At 47.0% G+C, this 22,816-nt stretch overlaps 1 protein-coding gene across 1 annotated transcript in view; it reads right to left on the bottom strand.

The window, feature by feature from the left end:
• The window catches only part of LOC128693467 (uncharacterized), a 93,280-nt gene that overhangs the window by 2,334 nt on the left and 68,130 nt on the right, over positions 1-22,816 (bottom strand). Inside the window, exons 3-6 of the mRNA XM_053783153.2 lie at positions 18,819-19,046; positions 3,214-3,386; positions 2,394-2,543; positions 1,766-1,870 (exon numbers count right to left, since the gene is read on the bottom strand). Of these exons, the coding sequence (XP_053639128.1) occupies positions 1,766-1,870; positions 2,394-2,543; positions 3,214-3,386; positions 18,819-19,046 (656 nt within the window). The remainder of the gene's footprint in view (positions 1-1,765; positions 1,871-2,393; positions 2,544-3,213; positions 3,387-18,818; positions 19,047-22,816) is intronic.

Here is a 22,816-nt window from a genome sequence, read left to right as displayed (position 1 = left end):
GTGATGTTTTGGTCATGTTCGACCAGAGTCTGTAAACTGAACATCATGGTATGCCCGTCGCGCGTGTACGTCGATATAATATATGACACCTTGTTAAGTCCTTTGCGAACGTCGATATTTTAATATGTTAGGTCTGCCGTCGGTATAACTCAGCTGCTGCTGCATACAGGTATCATAATGCGACAGGTGCTCTATGTAGTGTGCCGCAATACAGGCTGCAACCTGAGCGGTATAACATCTGTAGTAAGGAAGTAGGTATGTGGGTTCATTTAGGTATGTGGGCACATGTGTGATCATCCTAGGATAGCCCAAAAGAAATGTAGAGTGACCTATTGTGGTCCTAAACCCGTCTATGTACAGTGGTACAAGGTACACAAGGTACACAAGGCACATAAGGTACACAGGTGGTTGCAACATGGTGATTGCAACTAGTTTAGTGGTTTAATGAATTAGATTGTTGGTAATATTATAATGGTAATGATAATAATAATGGTAGTGGGTGATACTTGATAATAATGATAGGAATGACATTAAAATTAAGAATAACCTAGTTATTATAAGAAAGAAAGCCTGAATAGGAGAATTCACACAGGCATGTTAACTAACACTGAGAGTATTCCCTGAATATTCTGGAAGGTTCTGCGACACTGGTTGACAAATGAGGGATTTTTCCCTCTATTTCATAAGTTAGAAGGTTGTAAATGAAGTTATGTAATGATCCACTATTGTAATGTAACTTATTGCATCACTTGACCTGTTCTCAGCGGTTAGAAGCTTAGGGCTGGCTATTAACTATCTTCTAGTATTTTCCTCATGCTATCTGCCAAGTGTGAGGCCTACTCCACCCGACCCCATATGGGGTGGGGGTGTGGGGAGACCAGTGTATGGTTGGCATCCTGCTTCCCTCTCTCAGACAGAGACTGGCTGGTGCCTCCACACTGCCATTCTAACTTCCATACTCTGAAAACTTACCCTACTTCTCCTGTTGCTGCCTTTGCAACACTGCAGCACAGCTCTTGATGGCACACTGAGAATTATGAAAGTACTTGACCTAAAGATTTCCACCCTCGTGGCTTGTCTTATATATATATATATATATATATATATATATATATATATATATATATATATATATATATATATATATATATATATATATATATATATATATATATATATATATAATTTGCGTGTGTGTGCTCACGTATCTATATGCACCTACTTGAGGTGGAAGGAATTGATTCTGGGATCCTGGCACCACCTCTTAACTTGCCACTCTTCAGATTCACTCCCTCTTAGCCTCGTGGGCCCTATCGTACCTGCTCTTAAAACTATGTGTGGAGCCTTTCTCCACCACTACTTCACTGAGATCATTCGGCTTCCCGACGGAAGAAATACTTCCTAGCATACCTGTGGCGCATCTGTGACTTTAACTTATAGCTGTGTCCCAGAGTTCTAGTTTCTCGCCTCAAACAGCTTATCCCTGTCTACCTGATCTGAGTATTTTGTATGTTGTCATTATGTATGTTTGTATACCATGTATATTGTTATCATACGCGCGTGCGTGTGCATATAGCATGTGTATTAGAGATGAGGTTGATATTACCTGTGTGTATTAGAGATGAGGTTGATATTATCTGTGTATATTAGATATGAGGTTGATATTACCTGTGTGTATTAGAGATGAGGTTGATCTTACCTGTGTGTATTAGAGATGAGGTTGATATTACCTGTATGTATTAGAGATGAGGTTGATGAGTATTACCTGATGAACGTGGGCTGTGCAGGAGTGGGTGTGGGCGTAGTGGGACCAGTGGGAAGAGAACTCCCTGCCCCATGAGTAGTCATCACTCCCGCCAGCTCCAAATACCTGTGGACACGACAGTCACCTTCACCACGTCCAGCATCATGACATTGGTCTTTTGCTGCCACTATCGTATTGACTTTTACATAGTGTGTATATCGTTGAGTAGGATATTAGACTTTCTGTATTATTCTAATATGTTTCAGTAGGAGGATATTACTTAAAAGCTCCTCAGTATTACTCTGAAGCTTCTCAACAAAAGAGTATTACGCTAAAACTTATCGATAGAAGAATATTTTTCTAAAACTTCTCTAAAGAAAATAATATTACTCTAAAATGCTTCAAGATATTATTTTTATTATAAATCCTTCAACATAATAAAAATATTCTTCAACTCTTCAAGAAAAAAATTACTCTGACACTCCTCTAGAGAAGAGTATTACTCTAGAACTCCTCACAGAAGAGTATTAATCTAAAATTCCTTAACAGAAGAATATTACTCTATAAGTCTTCAAGAGAAGAGTATTTAAAATCCTCTGCAAGAACGATGGGACAGAGACGAACAGAACACCGTGGTAGAAGAACTCACCTGAACGTTCTTGTGCTTCTTGGACTTGGCGAAGGCTGTGACGATCTCTCCAGCGTAGGATGTGTCGATGAGCAGTGTGACCTGGCGAGCCAGGCACTCCTGCAGGTCATGCAGTAACTCCCTCGGACTGTATGCCTCTCCTCCCCGTACCTGCACACAAGCTTATTTTATTACTACACTTGTACACTTACACCTGTCCTTATTACTACACCTGTACCCCTTGTCCTTATTATGAAATCCACAGGATAATGTATTACAAACACACAGTGAACAGAGCAGACATAGTCACAACATACAACTTACAGAGGAGACATGATCACAACATACAAAATACTCAGTTATTAAAAGGGTAGACAAAAACATTGTATTTTCATTCAGCACATGCAGGAAGTGATGGGTAAAACATTAATGTAAGTTTATAGGAAAGACATAACAGAAGACGTTAATGCTTACATCAAAACTCCTTAATGTTTACATCAAAACTCCTTAATGTTTACATCAAAACTCCTTAATGTTTACATCAACACTTCTTAATGTTTACATCAACACTTCTTAATGTTTACATCAACACTCCTTAATGTTTACATCAAAACTCCTTAATGTTTACATCAACACTCCTTAATGTTTACATCAAAACTCCTTAATGTTTACATCAAGACTCCTTAATGTTTACATCAAAACTCCTTAATGTTTACATCAAGGCTCCTTAGAGTCACATCAAGGCTTCTTAGTGTTCACATCAAGGCTCCTTAGTAGAGTTAGAAGCATGCAGTGAGTGGGCGAGCGAAATATTATGAGTGAAGGAAGGGGTTTGACTGACCAGACCGTTGTGGTCCTCGTCCCACAGGAGGATGGTCCCATCGTTGAGGGCTGGTCCTGCTAGGAAGACCACCAAGGAGTCGGTACATAGCGGGGTAGCACACAGTGATCGTAGGTGGTAGCGCAGCCCTAGCTTCATGGAGGACGGGAACACTCCGTGTTGTAGTGTTGGATCTGCCGATGAGGAGATACTGAGATCAGAGCAGGAGGTGTTGGGGTCAGACCAGGAGGTGATGGGGTCAGACCAGAAAGTGATGAAGTCAGACCAGGTCAGACCAGGAGGTGATGGGGTCAGACCAGGAGGTGATGGGGTCAGACCAGGAGGTGATGGGGTCAGACCAGGAGGTGATGGGGTCAGACCAGGAGGTGATGGGGTCAGACCACGAGGTGATGCGGTCAGACCAGGAGGTGCTGGGGTCAGACCAGGAGGTGATGGGGTCAGACCAGGAGGTGTTGGGGTCAGACCAGGAGGTGATGGGGTCAGACCAGGAGGTGATGGGGTCAGACCAGGAGGTGATGGGGTCAGACCAGGAGGTGATGGGGTCAGACCAGGAGGTGTTGGGGTCAGACCAGGAGGTGATGGGGTCAGACCAGGAGGTGATGGGGTCAGACCAGGAGGTGATGGGGTCAGACCAGGAGGTGATGGGGTCAGACCAGGAGGTGTTGGGGTCAGACCAGGAGGTGATGGGGTCAGACCAGGAGGTGATGGGGTCAGACCAGGAGGTGATGGGGTCAGACCAGGAGGTGATGGGGTCAGACCAGGAGGTGATGGGGTCAGACCAGAAAGTGATGAAGTCAGACCAGGTGCTGGGGTCAGACCAGGTGCCGGGGTCATACCAGGTGCTGGGGTCATACCAGGTGCTGGGGTCAGACCAGGAGGTGCTGGAGTCAGACCGGGAGGTGCTAGGGTCAGACCAGAAGGTGCTGGGGTCAGACCAGGAGGTACTGGGGTCAGACCGGGAGATGATGAAGTCAGACCAGGTGCTGGGGCCAGACCAGGAGATACTGGGGTTAGACCGGGAGGTGCTGGGGTCAGACCAGAAGGTGCTGGGATCAGACCAGTTGGTACTGGGGTCAAATTTATGACGTTTCGGTCCGAGTTGAACCATTAACTAGTCACACGTAAACATGTAATAACAGCTATATTTTTTCACTTTTAATTACTAGTTACGAGACTAGACGTGACTACCTCCATCCACCCTCCTCCACCGTCTCCACCCTCCTCCACCGTCTCCACCCTCCTCCACCGTCTCCACCCTCCTCCACCGTCTCCACCCTCCTCCACCGTCTCCACCCTCCTCCACCGTCTCCACCCTCCTCCACCGTCTCCACCCTCCTCCACCGGTCTCCACCCTCCTCCACCGTCTCCACCCTCCTCCACCGTCTCCACCCTCCTCCACCGGTCCACCGTCACCACCCTCCGCCACCGTCTCCACCCTCCTCCACCGTCTCCACCCTCCTCCACCGTCTCCACCCTCCTCCACCGTCTCCACCCTCCTGATGTCTCCAACCGTCACCGTCTCCACCCTCCTCCACCGGTCTCCACCCTCCTCCACCGTCTCCACCCTCCTCCACCGTCTCCACCCTCCTCCACCGTCTCCACCCTCCTCCACCGTCTCCACCCTCCTCCACCGTCTCCACCCTCCTCCAGACCACCGTCTCCACCCTCCTCCACCGTCTCCACCCTCCTCCACCGTCTCCACCCTCCTCCATCCACTCCACCGTCTCCACCCTCCTCCACCGGTCTCCACCCTCCTCCACCGTCTCCACCCTCCCCCCCCGTCTCCACCCTCCTCCACCGTCTCCACCCTCCTCCACCGTCTCCACCCTCCTCCACCGTCTCCACCCTCCTCCACCGTCTCCACCCTCCTCCACCGTCTCCACCCTCCTCCACCGTCTCCACCCTCCTCCACCGTCTCCACCCTCCTCCACCGGTCCACCGTCTCCACCCTCCTCCACCGTCTCCACCCTCCTCCACCGTCTCCACCCTGCTCCACCGTCTCCACCCTCCTGTCTCCACCCTCCTCCACCGTCTCCACCCTCCTCCACCGGATCAGACCAGTTGGTACTGGGGTCAAATTTATGACGTTTCGGTCCGAGTTGAACCATTAACTAGTCACACGTAAACATGTAATAACAGCTATATTTTTTCACTTTTAATTACTAGTTACGAGACTAGACGTGACTCCACCCTCCTCCACCGTCTCCACCCTCCCCGTCTCCACCCTCCTCCACCGTCTCCACCCTCCTCCACCGTCTCCACCCTTCTCCACCGTCTCCACCCTCCTCCACCGTCTCCACCCTCCTCCACCGTCTCCACCCTCCTCCACCGTCTCCACCGTCTCCACCCTCCTCCACCGTCTCCACCCTCCTCCACCGTCTCCTCCCTCCTCCACCGTCTCCTCTTAAAATAAAAATAAATTGAAATATTTATTTGTTTGCTAAGGTTACAATGTGTGTTTACATATATGATTGGAGCAAAGGAAACCACTCTCATGCCCGAGGCATTTCGGGCGTTTCGTCCATCTCCTTCCAGTTCTTTCTTCTATCCTCGCTTCTTCTGTCACATTTTGTGGTTCCTGTAAAGTTCTTCCTAGTCTTGCAAACTTCATATTTTCAAAGTTTCCAGTCTCACTTAAAAGAGGTGTTATCCATGCTGAATATCTCTCACACTCACCTAAACTCTAACTCACTGTCGTTTTCACCTGAGACTTTACGTCTCTCATGTATTCCAATCGTTTTTCTTCGTGTGTAGGAATTTATATATCTAGAAAATTATCCTGTGGCAAGAAATCGCATTTTGTTGTTTTTAACTTTATAAGAGTTTTGTACCTGGTAGTAATCTCTGCCGACTTTCTTTACTTCAGATCAGTCGTTGGTCATATATTTACATATCTTTACTTTGAAGAAGGAACTTTAGAATACTGTCGGGTCCATCCTGGACCGGTATTATGACTTTGATTCTCAGTTAATTATAAAGACTGTATCCAAAGGCATGTTACTTATAATCAGAAAAAAATCTTGCGACAGATCTTGTCAGTCTTGACTCTGGATGTTATATCCTTCTCCTGTTTTTCGTGACTGCGTCAGAATTCCACATTTTACTTCCTTATAATGAAGGAAGTTTGAGTCATTCAGTAAGACTGTGTGGAGTGACACTTCCCTGATAGTAGACTAACACTGGCTACTGTGTCTCACTTAACTATTTTATAATTCATTGATTGGCTTATGTTTTGTCTATCTTTAAATCATCTTAAAAGTATTATATAAATAAAGAATTTGCATTCAGATGTGGAGAGAAAATGCGAAGAATAAAGAACAACAGAGGATTTTATTACGACATAGACACTTCTCCAGACAATAGAGCCAGTGGACGAGGGTGAACTTCACCAGTGATCAAACAAGTGAAAGATACGTTGACGACATTTGTGCATCACTTGGGTATCTACTGTGGAAACGTTTCGCCAACCAGTGCTTCTTCAGTCCAATACAAGGAAGAAGGGCTGAAAATCAAGAGTTTGAGGCAATCAGTCCCTCAGCATATACTCGATGTAATCATATCGACTCCAGGCTGAGGGACTGATTACCTCAAACTCCTTTTAATCTTCAATCTTTCTTCTCTGTATTAGACTGAGGAAGCCGCTGGCTGGCGAAACGTTTCCACAATAAAGACACCCAAGTGATGCACATTTAACACAGTGACATTGGAAAATATTTCTTCAATATAAAAGTAGGTTAAGAAATAGATCATGTTGAAGAATATGATAGTGAAAGTAACCACCCCACGAGGGTACAGTGAAAGTAACCACCCCACGAGGGTACAGTGAAAGTAACCTCCCCACGAGGGTACAGTGAAAGTAACCACCCCACGAGGGTACAGTGAAAGCAACCTCCCCACGAGGGTACAGTGAAAGTAACCACCCCACGAGGGTACAGTGAAAGCAACCTCCCCACGAGGGTACAGTGAAAGTAACCACCACACGAGGGTATAGTGAAAGTAACCACCCCACGAGGGTACAGTGAAAGTAACCACCCCACGAGGGTACAGTGAAAGTAACCACCCCACGAGGGTACAGTGAAAGTAACCTCCCCACGAGGGTACAGTGAAAGTAACCTCCCCACGAGGGTACAGTGAAAGTAACCACCCCACGAGGGTACAGTGAAAGTAACCACCCCACGAGGGTACAGTGAAAGTAACCACCCCACGAGGGTACAGTGAAAGTAACCACCCCACGAAGGTACAGTGAAAGTAAAGACCCCACGAGGGTACAGTGAAAGTAACCACCCCACGAGGGTACAGTGAAAGTAACCACCCCACGAGGGTACAGTGAAAGTAACCACCCCACGAGGGTACAGTGAAAGTAACCACCCCACGAGGGTACAGTGAAAGTAACCACCCCACGAAGGTACAGTGAAAGTAACCACCCCACGAGGGTACAGTGAAAGTAACCACCCCACGAGGGTACAGTGAAAGTAACCACCCCACGAGGGTACAGTGAAAGTAACCACCCCACGAGGGTACAGTGAAAGTAACCTCCCCACGAGGGTACAGTGAAAGTAACCTCCCCACGAGGGTACAGTGAAAGTAACCACCCCACGAGGGTACAGTGAAAGTAACCACCCCACGAGGGTACAGTGAAAGTAACCACCCCACGAGGGTACAGTGAAAGTAACCACCCCACGAGGGTACAGTGAAAGTAACCACCCCACGAGGGTACAGTGAAAGTAACCACCCCACGAGGGTACAGTGAAAGTAACCTCCCCACGAGGGTACAGTGAAAGTAACTTCCCCACGAGGGTACAGTGAAAGTAACCACCCTACGAGGGTACAGTGAAAGTAACCACCCCACGAGGGTACAGTGAAACCACCCCACGAGGGTACAGTGAAAGTAACCACCCCACGAGGGTACAGTGAAAGTAACCACCCCACGAGGGTACAGTGAAAGTAACCACCCCACGAGGGTACAGTGAAAGCAACCTCCCCACGAGGGTACAGTGAAAGTAACCACCCCACGAGGGTACAGTGAAAGCAACCTCCCCACGAGGGTACAGTGAAAGTAACCACCACACGAGGGTATAGTGAAAGTAACCACCCCACGAGGGTACAGTGAAAGTAACCACCCCACGAGGGTACAGTGAAAGTAACCACCCCACGAGGGTACAGTGAAAGTAACCTCCCCACGAGGGTACAGTGAAAGTAACCTCCCCACGAGGGTACAGTGAAAGTAACCACCCCACGAGGGTACAGTGAAAGTAACCACCCCACGAGGGTACAGTGAAAGTAACCACCCCACGAGGGTACAGTGAAAGTAACCACCCCACGAAGGTACAGTGAAAGTAAAGACCCCACGAGGGTACAGTGAAAGTAACCACCCCACGAGGGTACAGTGAAAGTAACCACCCCACGAGGGTACAGTGAAAGTAACCACCCCACGAGGGTACAGTGAAAGTAACCACCCCACGAGGGTACAGTGAAAGTAACCACCCCACGAAGGTACAGTGAAAGTAACCACCCCACGAGGGTACAGTGAAAGTAACCACCCCACGAGGGTACAGTGAAAGTAACCACCCCACGAGGGTACAGTGAAAGTAACCACCCCACGAGGGTACAGTGAAAGTAACCTCCCCACGAGGGTACAGTGAAAGTAACCTCCCCACGAGGGTACAGTGAAAGTAACCACCCCACGAGGGTACAGTGAAAGTAACCACCCCACGAGGGTACAGTGAAAGTAACCACCCCACGAGGGTACAGTGAAAGTAACCACCCCACGAGGGTACAGTGAAAGTAACCACCCCACGAGGGTACAGTGAAAGTAACCACCCCACGAGGGTACAGTGAAAGTAACCTCCCCACGAGGGTACAGTGAAAGTAACTTCCCCACGAGGGTACAGTGAAAGTAACCACCCTACGAGGGTACAGTGAAAGTAACCACCCCACGAGGGTACAGTGAAACCACCCCACGAGGGTACAGTGAAAGTAACCACCCCACGAGGGTACAGTGAAAGTAACCACCCCACGAGGGTATAGTGAAAGTAACCACCCCACGAGGGTACAGTGAAAGTAACCACCCCACGATGGTACAGTGAAAGTAACCATCCCACGAGGGTACAGTGAAAGTAACCTCCCCACGAGGGTACAGTGAAAGTAACCTCCCCACGAGGGTACAGTGAAAGTAACCACCCCACGAGGGTACAGTGAAAGTAACCACCCCACGAGGGTACAGTGAAAGTAACCACCCCACGAGGGTACAGTGAAAGTAACCACCCCACGAGGGTACAGTGAAAGTAACCACACCACGAGGGTACAATGAAAGTAACCACCCCACGAGGGTACAGTGAAAGTAACCTCCACACGAGGGTACAGTGAAAGTAACCTCCCCACGAGGGTACAGTGAAAGTAACCACCCCACGAGGGTACAATGAAAGTAACCACCCCACGAGGGTACAGTGAAAGTAACCACCCCACGAGGGTACAGTGAAAGTAACCACCCCACGAGGGTACAGTGAAAGTAACCACCCCACGAGGGTACAGTGAAAGTAACCACCCCACGAGGGTACAATGAAAGTAACCACCCCACGAGGGTACAGTGAAAGTAACCTCCACACGAGGGTACAGTGAAAGTAACCTCCCCACGAGGGTACAGTGAAAGTAACCACCCCACGAGGGTACAATGAAAGTAACCACCCCACGAGGGTACAGTGAAAGTAACCACCCCACGAGGGTACAGTGAAAGTAACCACCCCACGAGGGTACAGTGAAAGTAACCACCCCACGAGGGTACAGTGAAAGTAACCACCCCACGAGGGTACAATGAAAGTAACCACCCCACGAGGGTACAGTGAAAGTAACCTCCACACGAGGGTACAGTGAAAGTAAATTCCCCACGAGGGTACAGTGAAAGTAACCACCCCACGAGGGTACAGTGAAAGTAACCACCCCACGAGGGTACAGTGAAAGTAACCACCCCACGAGGGTACAGTGAAAGTAACCACCCCACGAGGGTACAGTGAAAGTAACTACCCCACGAGGGTGCAGTGAAAGCAACCTCAACACGAGGGTACAGTGAAAGTAACCTCCACACGAGGTTACAGTGAAAGCAACCTCCACACGAGGGTACAGTGAAAGTAACCACCCCACGAGGGTACAGTGAAAGCAACCTCAACACGAGGGTACAGTGAAAGTAACCTCCACATGAGGGTACAGTGAAAGCAACCTCTACACGAGGGTACAGTGAAAGCAACCTCCACACGAGGTTACAGTGAAAGCAACCTCCACACGAGGGTACAGTGAAAGCAACCTCCACACGAGGTTACAGTGAAAGCAACCTCCACACGAGGGTACAATGAAAGCAACCTCCACACGAGGGTACAGTGAAAGTAACCTCCACACGAGGGTACAGTGAAAGCAACCTCCACACGAGGGTACAGTGAAAGCAACCTCCACACGAGGGTACAGTGAAAGCAACCTCCACACGAGGGTACAGTGAAAGCAACCTCCACACGAGGGTACAGTGAAAGCAACCTCCACACGAGGGTACAGTGAAAGCAACCTCCACACGAGGGTACAGTGAAAGCAACCTCCACACGAGGGTACAGTGAAAGTAACCTCCCCACGAGGTTACAGTGAAAGCAACCTGCACACGAGGGTACAGTGAAAGTAACCTCCCCACGAGGTTACAGTGAAAGCAACCTCCACACGAGGGTACAGTGAAAGCAACCTCCACACCAGGGTACAGTGAAAGCAACCTCCACACGAGGTTACAGTGAAAGCAACCTCCACACGAGGGTACAGTGAAAGCAACCTCCACACGAGGTTACAGTGAAAGCAACCTCCACACGAGGGTACAGTGAAAGCAACCTCCACACGAGGTTACAGTGAAAGCAACCTCCACACGAGGGTACAATGAAAGCAACCTCCACACGAGGTTACAGTGAAAGCAACCTCCACACGAGGGTACAATGAAAGCAACCTCCACACGAGGGTACAGTGAAAGTAACCTCCACACGAGGGTACAGTGAAAGCAACCTCCACACGAGGGTACAGTGAAAGCAACCTCCACACGAGGGTACAGTGAAAGCAACCTCCACACGAGGGTACAGTGAAAGCAACCTCCACACGAGGGTACAGTGAAAGCAACCTCCACACGAGGGTACAGTGAAAGCAACCTCCACACGAGGGTACAGTGAAAGCAACCTCCACACGAGGGTACAGTGAAAGTAACCTCCCCACGAGGTTACAGTGAAAGCAACCTGCACACGAGGGTACAGTGAAAGTAACCTCCCCACGAGGTTACAGTGAAAGCAACCTCCACACGAGGGTACAGTGAAAGCAACCTCCACACCAGGGTACAGTGAAAGCAACCTCCACACGAGGTTACAGTGAAAGCAACCTCCACACGAGGGTACAGTGAAAGCAACCTCCACACGAGGTTACAGTGAAAGCAACCTCCACACGAGGTTACAGTGAAAGCAACCTCCACACGAGGGTACAGTGAAAGCAACCTCCACACGAGGGTACAGTGAAAGCAACCACCCCACGAGGGTACAGTGAAAGCAACCTCCACACGAGGGTACAGTGAAAGCAACCTCCACACGAGGGTACAGTGAAAGTAACCACCCCACGAGGGTACAGTGAAAGCAACCTCCACACTAGGGTACAGTGAAAGCAACCTCCACACGAGGGTACAGTGAAAGCAACCTCCACACGAGGGTACAATGAAAGCAACCTCCACACGAGGGTACAGTGAAAGCAACCTCCACACGAGGGTACAATGAAAGCAACCTCCACACGAGGGTACAATGAAAGCAACCTCCACACGAGGGTACAATGAAAGCAACCTCCACACGAGGGTACAGCGAAAGCAACCTCCACACGAGGGTACAGTGAAAGCAACCTCCACACGAGGGTACAATGAAAGCAACCTCCACACGAGGGTACAGTGAAAGCAACCTCCACACGAGGGTACAATGAAAGCAACCTCCACACGAGGGTACAATGAAAGCAACCTCCACACGAGGGTACAGTGAAAGCAACCTCCACACGAGGGTACAATGAAAGCAACCTCCACACGAGGGTACAGTGAAAGCAACCTCCACACGAGGGTACAATGAAAGCAACCTCCACACGAGGGTACAGTGAAAGCAACCTCCACACGAGGGTACAATGAAAGCAACCTCCACACGAGGGTACAGTGAAAGCAACCTCCACACGAGGGTACAATGAAAGCAACCTCCACACGAGGGTACAGTGAAAGCAACCTCCCCACGAGGGTACAGTGAAAGCAACCTCCACAAGAGGGTACAGTGAAAGCAACCTCCACTAGAGGGTACAAAATCAGACATGACTAAGCTATTTAACATCAGTTGATCGTAAGAGGCAAGTCCAAGAGACAAAGCTCACCTTTCAACAAATTCAGGAACGTGATTACACACGCAAAAAAGTATACAAGACAAAGGATCCAGGAAAATAAGGATATTAGTCGAAGAGCCAGAAACGAATATGTACAGATAAGGAGAGAGGCCCAGCGGTAAAACGAAAATGACATAGCATCAAAAGCCAAGTCTGACCGAAAGCTGTTGTACAGCCACATCAGGAGGAAAACAGTAAAAAACCAGGTAGTAAGGCTGAGGAAGGAAGGAGGACAGTGCATGCAAAACGACCGAGAAGTATATGAAGAGCTCAACATGAGATTTAAGGAAATATTTTCAGGGGAGAATGAAAAAACTCAGGGAAGCCGGAATGATGGGGTACACCAAGTGCTGGACACGATACACACAACCGAGGAGGTGAAGAGGCTGCTAAGTGAACTAGATACCTCAAATGCAGTAGAACCGTACATCTCTCAGTGGGTCCTGAGAGAGGGAACAGAGGCGCTGTGTGTGCCACTAACAACACTCTTCGACACATCCATCGAAACAGGGCGACAACCTGAGGTATGGAAGACAGCAGATGTAGTCGCAATTTTTAAGAAAGAAGACAAACATGCAGCATTAAATTACAGACCAGTGTCACAGACATGCATATTATGCAAAGTCATGGAGAAGATTATCAGAAGAGTGGTGGAGCACCTAGAAAGGAATGAGCTTATACACGACAACCAGCACGGTTTCAGGGAAAGGAAATCCTGTGTCACAAACCTATTGGAGTTTTACCACAAGACGACGGAAGTAAGACAAGAGAGAGAGAGAGAGAGAGAGAGGTGGGTCGACTGTATTTTCTTAGACTAAGAAGGCTTTCGACACAGTTCCACACAAGAGATTAATGCAAAAGCTAGAGGATCAGGCAGTTAGAACAGGAAAGTCATTGCAATGGATCAGAGAATGCATGACAGGGAGGTGCTGCGCTGTATGACCCTTGTAGGTTTAGCACTTCTTTTTGATTATAATAATAATAATAATAATAATAATAATAATAATAATAATAATGACAGGAAGGCAACAACGAGTCATGGTACGTGACGAGGTGTCAGTGATCGCTTGTGATGAGTGGGGTTCCACGGGGGTCAGTCCTAGGATCGGTACTGTATCTGGTATATGTGAATGACATGACGGAAGGGATAGACTCAGAAGTGTCCCTGTTTGCAGACAATGTGAAGCTAATGAGGAGAATTCAATCGGATGAGGATCAGGCAGGACGACAAAGGGATCTGGATAGGCTGCAAGCCTGATCCAACAACTGGCTATTGGAGTTTAACCCCACCAAGTGCAAATTCATGAAGATTGGGGAATGGCAAAGAAAACCGCAGACGGAATACAGGCTAGGGGCAAAAGGCTGAAACCTTACTCAAGGAAAAGAATTTTTAAGGTGAGTATTATACCAAACGCATCTGATGTGCACTCAGCCAAATAACTGTTGCAGCGTATAGGCGCCTGGCAAACCTGAGAATTGCGTTTCGACACCTGACTGAGGAGTATGTCAGGCCAATATTGGAGTATGTGGCACCAGTATGGAACCCACACCTGGTCAAGCACACCAAAAAATTAAAGAAAGTGTAAAGGTTTGCAGCAAGGCTAGTCCCGAAGCTAAGGGGTATGTCCTTTGAGAAAAGGTTAAAGGAAATCGATCTGGCGGCATTAGAGGACGGGGACGACGTGATAACGACATATAAAATACTGAGATTAGCTGCCAAGGTGGATAAGGACAGGATGGCTCAGATGGGACACTGCAACAAGGGGTAACAACTGGAAGTTGAAGACTCAGGTGAGTCACAGGGATATTAGGAAGTATATCTTCAGTCATGGAGTTATCAGGCAGTGGAAGAATCTGGAGATTGATGTAGTGGAGGCAGGATCCATATATAGCTTTAAAAAGAGATACGATAAAGCTTATGGAGCAGGGAGAGAGCGAACCTAGTAGCAACCAACGAAAAGGCTGGGCTAGGAGCTGTGAATCGACCCCTGCAACCACAAATAGGTGTTACAGCTTTGTTCACAGCTCTGTTTACATTTTTTACAACTATTTATAGCTGTTTACAGCTCTGTTCACAGCTGTGTTTACATTTTTTACAACTCTTTTATAGATCTGTTCACAGCTGTGCTTACAGCCGTGTCTACAGCTGTGTCTACTGCTGTGTTCACAGCTGTGTTCACAGACGCCTGCCAAACGACCAGTCTCTGCAGCGGAAACAGCAGCCGCTGGAAAAAGTTACCAACAGGGTGATTTGGCTATTACGAGGCAATGTGCTCAATTAGAGCCCTCGTGAGGTGTTGTCTGGGCGGTGGCGCTCTCTTTGATGTTGAGCAGGTAGGCGGGGCTACCCAGCTCCCGCCCTCTCATTGGCCCGCCCACACCTCTCATTACTCCACACAGGTGTGTCATTACCCCACCCACCTCACGCCCACACCACGCCCACACTACCTGTGATGGAACACCACGCTCCTGCAGCTCCCGGTGTGTGCTCACCTATTTGTGGTTACAGGGGGTCAAGTCTCAGTTCCTGACCCCGTCTTTCAACTAGCCGCCACTGGGTTCACTCCTTCCTAGCCTCGTAGGCTCTAACATACCTTTCCTTAAAGCTGTGTTTAGAATCAGCCTCCATGGTCATGGACCGGGCCGTGGGGGCGTTGATCCCCGGAATAACCTCCAGGTAACCTCCAGGTATCACTTCTTTGTCAAGGTCACTGCACTTTCTGACCACCCCGAGGCTGAAGTCATGTGTTATGACAGTTCTGTGACTCATCTCTCTTTAACTTTTAGCTCTCGTGTACCCGTTTTCAGCCTCTAAAACAGTCTGTTTCCGTGCTATCAGGTCGTTTACGGTATGCGTTTTACACATTGTGTGTGTGTGTGTGTGTGTGTGTGTGTGTGTACTCACCTAGTTGTAGTCACCTAGTTGTGGTTGCAGGGGTGGGGTCGAGTCACAGTTCCTGGCCCCGCCTCTTCATTGGCCGGTACTAGGTCACTCTTCCTGTACTCACCTAATTGTGGTTGCAGGGGTCGAGACACAGCTCATGGCCCCTGTGTGTGTGTGTGTGTGTGTGTGTGTGTGTGTGTGTGTGTGTGTGTGTGTGTGTGTGTGTTCGGGTGTGTATGTGTGGGTACTCACCTAGTTGTGGTTGCAGGGGTCGAGTCACAGCTCCTGGCCCCGCCTCTTCACTGACCACTACTAGGTCACTCTTCCTGCTCCAAGAGTTTTATCATACCTCTTCTTAATCCTGTCTCTACTATTTCACTTACCAGACTATTCCACTTCCTGACAACTTTATGACTGAAGAAATCGACCTGACGACACTGGAGGAAAGGAGAGATAGGGAAGATTTGATAACGACATATAAAATACTGAGAAGAATCGACAAGGTGGACAGAGACCGGGATGTTCCAGAGATGGGACACAGCAACAAGGGGTCACAGTTGGAAGTTGAAGACTCAGATGAATCACAGGGTGCGAGTGTGGGTGTGAGTGTGGGTATGAGTGTGGGTGGGTGTGTGTGCATGTGTGGGGGGGGTGTCTATCTGTGGGTGTATATGTGGGTGGGTGTGGGTGTATATGTGGGTGGGTATGGGTGGGTATCAGTGGGTATCGCTGGCTTACCAATGCTGGGTCTCCGTGATTAAGCAACTACTGGCTAACCATTGCTGTTTACTTCACCTCTGATCATCTTTTGACTGTTTATATGACAAGATCATCGCAAATGGTTTCTATATCACTAGATATTCGAGTACATCTGCTTTTCTATCCTTGAATCATACAATTAGATAATACACGATAATATAAGCCTTAATCCAGGCAGAAGTAAATAGTTCTTAGGAGATAGCCTCGTTATGGACTTCCAAGTCATCTGCTATCTATCGTTTCCATGTACAACACAGTGAGCTGGATACAACATATATTGACCGTAATCCAGCATAAGGACTCTCCTCTTCGTACATCAATCCAAAGTCACAGTTATTTGAGTATTTTCCACATAATTCATATTCTGAGAAATTGTGAAACGAGGTGATGTCAGGAGGGACTATAATTTTGTCCTTTCTAGGAAGTAAACTGAAGACTTCTTTGTGTGATGGAGGGAGGGAAGGAGGGAGGGAGGGAGACATGTTCCTTGGTGGTGATGGAGAGAGGGAGAGAGGGAGGGAGGGAGGGAGGGAGAGAGAGGGAGGGAGAGAGGGAGGGAGGGAGGGAGGGAGGGAGGGAAGAAGTGAGAGAAGGGTTTCGTATCAGTTAGGAGTGTTAAAGACACCTCTAAATGTCTTCCTGCACAATATAACATCGATTCAGTTATTTATACGCCTATTGTAGCTAAAGCTTTCAGTATATCAAAAAGCGCCTCAGTCTGCTCCAACACGTCGAAATATGCAGTGAAAACAAGTTTTCAGTAATACCAGAAAATCCCACTCTTCATGAAAGCTACTGTGTATCACCACCCAGGATCTGTTACTACTGGTATCAGCAACAGCCTGATCAGTCAGGTTGTTGCTGATACCAGTAGTATCAGCAACAACCTGATACTACTGGTTTTTAGTGGTCGGAGAATCGAGCCTCTCCCACTAATTGTACTGAATATCACAGACGGGTTGAGTGTCTCGTGAAATTATTGTTATTGTCATGCTCAGGAGAGTGAGAGACTTTCATCCGGGGCGTGAGAAACATAGAAGTACTTGACTGGCAAGTATCTCACAGTGTCTGACAGTGCCTGACGGTATCTGACAGTGCCTGACGGTATCTGACAGTGCCTCACGTGATGTGTCATGTTGTGATGTTAAACTTGCTTATAACCTACACATATTGATGAAAGAATGCTAAGTTAACGTTCACGACATATATTACACGTTAAGGGCGATGTGCAGTTGTGCCATGGTGGCTGTACCTACCTGCAGATGGTTGCTGGTCATTCAGATTGTTGGTGCTGTCCGTATAGGACACAACAAACTTATGAGAACTTTTTTTGTAGGAACCTGTTAAATTTCATCGCAAAACATAGTGAATAAATATATAAGGTCTCGAGAACTATAACAAGAAGTATTGTACAGTAAGGTGAAGTGTGGAGAAAGACAACAGAGGAAAACTTTCCATTCACAGATATATTTACAAAATAATATGAAAAACTGAACATGGAACATTGTTTAAGTCATAAACAAGTAGAACAAGAACTACAATATAAAATTACTGGGGAAAAAAATGTATTAAGAGACTGGAAGAACTTCTTAAAAATAGTTATGTATATGTACAAGTGGCTGGGAAAGGAGGTAGTGGAAGTCTTAACCACGGGAACCTTGATCTTATAGAATTAATATATATTAATAATTTACAATACCGGCAATTATTATTATTATTATTATAATCAAGGGGAAGCGCTAAACTCGGAGGATTATACAGCAACAATACCGGCAAGCTGATGAATAAGACGTGCAACACTCAGAGCCGGATTAAGATTTTGTAGACCCCTGGGCTACAGGCGTCCTGAGCTTCCCAGCGATACTTTCAAAAGGAAAAAAATAAAGGAAATAATAAATTTATTTTTACAAAGGTAACCACAATTAAAATAAAGCATCAGTAACTCTGAACACTCTTCCCTTAATCCCTGGAGGACCCTGGGTGGCAGCCCCTGAAGCCCAGACCTTAAATAACAAAAAGGCACAATACACTGACTGGAACGATACACAAATAACCCGCACATAAAAGAGAGAAGCTTACGACGACGTTTCGGTCAGACTTGGACCATTGACAAAGTGTGACTTTGTCAATGGTCCAAGTCGGACCGAAACGTCGTCGTAAGCTTCTCTTTTATGTGCGGGTTATTTGTGTACCCAGACCTTAATCCGGCCCAGTAACACTCGAGGCTAAGGGACTGAACACCTATCAATTCTTCAAGGATAACGAGCCGAACAACTGAAAATTACCTCTCTACTTCTACTGTCTTCATTATGAAGACAGTAGAAATGGAAAGTCTTTTCTGTATGCAACTAAAGAATAATGCGCAGGCGAAACGTTTCGTTAATAAAGATACCGTTAATAAAGATAACCTTAAATTTATATATGATTTATAAAATCCATAAGTTGGAACACTATAAGTTTAACATTATTTCTTTATTTACAAGAAAGAATATTTATGCCACGCCCTATAATACAATTAATACTGGTACTTACACTAAAACTAGCAGACACTGACCTGCGTCTTTCCTTGCACCATTAGCATAGAATAACTTGATGTTTCCCTTATGAAAGCCGTTGTGTCTGAGCATGTGGTAGGTGTCAGCCAGGGCTCTCCTGGTGTCGTCCGGGGAGAGGTCTCTGTTCCAGCCTCCCGACACCACCACTGCTTGGTCACACACCTCGAACAAGCGACACCGTGTGTGTACCGTGTCGTGTCGGGACGAACACCTCTTGCTGTTCACTCCTGAAGGACGACCACAACACCAAATTAAAGCCATTTATTTATTTAGGTAGCTTAAAAATAGGTTAGACAAATACATGGTCAGATATGTAGAACCAGTCAAGCATGGATGAGACCTACTTGCAAGGCTGCAGTGAAAGATCGTATCTTACTCATATATATATATATATATATATATATATATATATATATATATATACATGGAAAGCATATAAATCTATAGGGGAAGGAAGGCGAGGTAGGGGTCGTCCTCGAAAGGGATGGAGAGAGGGGGTAAAGGAGGTTTTGTGGGCAAGGGGCTTGGACTTCCAGCAAGCGTGCGTGAGCGTGTTAGATAGGAGTGAATGGAGACGAATGATACTTGGGACCTGACGATCTGTTGGAGTGTGAGCAGGGTAATATTTAGTGAAGGGATTCAGGGAAACCGGTTATTTTCATATAGTCGGACTTGAGTCCTGGAAACGGGAAGTACAATGCCTGCACTTTAAAGGAGGGGTTCGGGATATTGGCAGTTTGGAGGGATATGTTGTGTATCTTTATACGTATATGCTTCTAAACTGTTGTATTCTGAGCACCTCTGCAAAAACAGTGATAATGTGCGAGTGTGGTGAAAGTGTTGAATGATGATGAAAATATTTTCTTTTTGGGGATTTTCTTTCTTTTTTAGGTCACCCTGCCTCGGTGGGAGACGGCCGATGTTACAACCCAGGAATCCAAATGGCCTGTTATCCCGGGTGTAATGGGAGCAAAATAAACACAGCAGAACAAGTTTAGACTTATATTATCCTTCACCAATTTAGAACAGCAATATGTACACTATGTACAGTGATAAGTATAGTGCACTCCACGGTAAGCAAGGCAGAAATAGAAACCACAAGATAGCAGACCATGCTTCAACCAGCTCTAGAATGGGAATGACAAGGGCAGACAGGAGAGTGGTACCCACATAACCTCTGCGATTGCCAAAACCATCTTCTTATTGGCTAGAACCTGGTCACTAGTTGAACGACGGGGCCCCATCATCAACTCTTAGCAACCTGGTTCGCTGGTTGGGGGAGATAGCCTGTAAATGAGGGTGTGTACATGCGCCGAATAAAGGTTACGTACTCTCTGCATGCCACACCCTCACCCCGAGAAGGCTCAGGATTAGGCTGCCACCTCCCAGTGCTAACCGTGCCGCCATGGCACAAAATAATGGGACCGCCTTTCCTCTCCACCATCCAACTCTTAGATAGAGCTCAGCTTTTCTCGTGACAAAAAGCCAAACTCTAAACTCAAAGTGAGACAGCAGTCAGTCAGGCTAGCATAGGTCCAAGATACAGGCGGACGGTAGCCCGCATCCCCTCACTAAAAAAAAAAACCCACACCAGGAGATAAAAAAAAAAAGAGCGTGAAAAGGGGTTACCACAAATATAACATCCTAACCTAAATAAATAAAAATATTAGACTCTAGATAAAGAGTCCGCCAACACATTTTCTTTGCCGGCAATATATTTAATTCTGAGTGAGTATGGTTGCAGTCTTAGCGTCCAGCGCATGAGCCTTGTGTTGTGGTTCTTCATGGCTTGGAGATATACTAGAGGATTGTGATCACTGTAGACTGACCACCTGCGATGTCTGGCCCACAAACATCGAAATGCTCCAAAGCCAGTACCAGCGAGAGGGCTTCTTTTTCAATGGTAGAGTAAGCCCTCTGATGTGGCTGGAACTTGGCTGAAAAGTATGCTACAGGCTGCAACTCCTCATTCTCGTTTTGTAATAGTACTGCCCCAACCCCAGACTCACAAGCATCAACCTGTAATGAAAAAGGTTTGGAGAAGTCTGGAGACAAGAGAATGGGTGCAGTACACAATATTCTTTTTGCTTTATTAAAAGCAGTGTTACAGTCTGAGGTCCAATTAAAGGGAACTTTGTGACTGGTAAGAGAGGTAAGAGGGGCTACAATATCTGAGAAATTCTTACAGAATCTTCTGTAAAATCCTATCATGCCTAGGAAACGTTGAAGAGATTTCCTATCATGAGGAACTGGATAATCTCCAAGGTTGACGATCTCTGCTCATGCCGGGCTGTTGAAAAGAGAGACGGGACCGCTCGGACAAGGAGCGGTTAGTTTCGAAGGTATCAGCCAACCTGGCTGCCTCCAATGCAGTGGTTAAGTCACGATCCTGCAGAAAGACTCGAACCTCTGGTCCCACAGACTCCAGCAGGTTATCAATCAGAATAAGCTGTACCAGCTCCTCAAAGGTAGAGACACCACTTGCTTTATACCAGCTGGTAAAAGCTTTGGTTTGCTGTCTCACAAAGTCCACTAGGGATTGACCAAGCTGCCGCCTGCTTAATTTAAAAATCTTTCTATATTTGGCTGGGATACATGTATATGCTCCCAACACTGTGGTCTTCACTACTTTATAATCAGAAAATTCAGCGTCATTTAATGCTGACGCAAATTCCTGTGCCTTACCCAATAATGTTGTATGAACCAACCATGCCCAATGCTGTTCCGGCCACCTCAAGGCTCGAGCCTGATTTTCGAAGCTTTCGAAAAATTGTTCTGGTTCGGCCTCATTGAAGCGGGGAACAAGCTGTACTGCTTTTTGTAAACTAAAATCATTTACAGAATGCGAAAACTGCCTCCTTTCTCTTTCCCTATCAAGTTCTTCCCTTGCGAATGCTCTCTGTTCCCTAGTTTGCTCAAGATTGATTTTTGCCAGCTCAAGTGCCAACGACGCTGATTCACGTTGAGACAACCCAGCTGCACTATACTGACCATTTTGCTCCGTAGGTGTATCATCTTCCTCCTGCGAGAACATAGTAGTTTTTGCCCTAGCTCCCGTAGAGAGAGGAGTCTGATGTGCCATCTCTTCTTCTATAAGTTTGTCAGCAATCAGTGAACGCAGTTGCGCAGCTGTGAGAGTGCGTTTGTATTTAATGCCAATGGAACGAGCAATTTGCCAACAACGCTGTAGGGACAATTTAGGTAGGTTATGCAAAGTATATGCCGACACCAGACGTCTGACTCGTCTAGGTGGCATAAGTTATTCGCTATGCACAGCACGATTGCAGAATACCCCAACGTAACACGTTAATTTGCAGAACACGCTTAGCTATGCACAGTACGATTGCAGAATACGCATACAAGCAAAGCTGACTGCAAAATTCTCCACACCGAACAGGCTAGTAACAACTGACACGCAAAATTTGTAAAGCAATGCCAGACAGCTACACTGTTCTAGAAGATTGACCGTAGCGAAGCGAGCACACCGAACAAGCTAGTAGCGAGCTGTTGAACGATCACACAATAGCAAGGCTGACCATAAAGCAACTGACACACAAAATTTGTAAAGCGTAGGCAAAGCTAATGCAAAGCCAGACAGTAAGCTGCACAATGTTCCTGCTACGAGCTTCACCCTAAGCTCAACCGTTTCTCTAAGTCCAGCTCCAGCTCTCGGACAGGCTACCCATATTACAACCCAGGAATCCAAATGGCCTGTTATCCCGGGTGTAATGGGAGCAAAATAAACACAGCAGAAAAAGTTTAGACTTATATTATCCTTCACCAATTTAGAACAGCAATATGTACACTATGTACAGTGATAAGTATAGTGCACTCCACGGTAAGCAAGGCAGAAATAGAAGCCACAAGATAGCAGACCGTGCTTCAACCAGCTCTAGAATGGGAATGACAAGGGCAGACAGGAGAGTGGTACCCACATAACCTCTGCGATTGCCAAAACCATCTTCTTACTGGCTAGAACCTGGTCACTAGTTGAACG

The sequence above is a fragment of the Cherax quadricarinatus genome, chromosome 57 (assembly GCF_038502225.1).
Source record: "Cherax quadricarinatus isolate ZL_2023a chromosome 57, ASM3850222v1, whole genome shotgun sequence".
In the NCBI taxonomy this organism is placed as follows: domain Eukaryota; kingdom Metazoa; phylum Arthropoda; class Malacostraca; order Decapoda; family Parastacidae; genus Cherax; species Cherax quadricarinatus.
The sequence above is the reverse complement of the archived record's forward strand: the minus strand, read 5'-3'. Positions and strand labels throughout refer to the sequence as shown.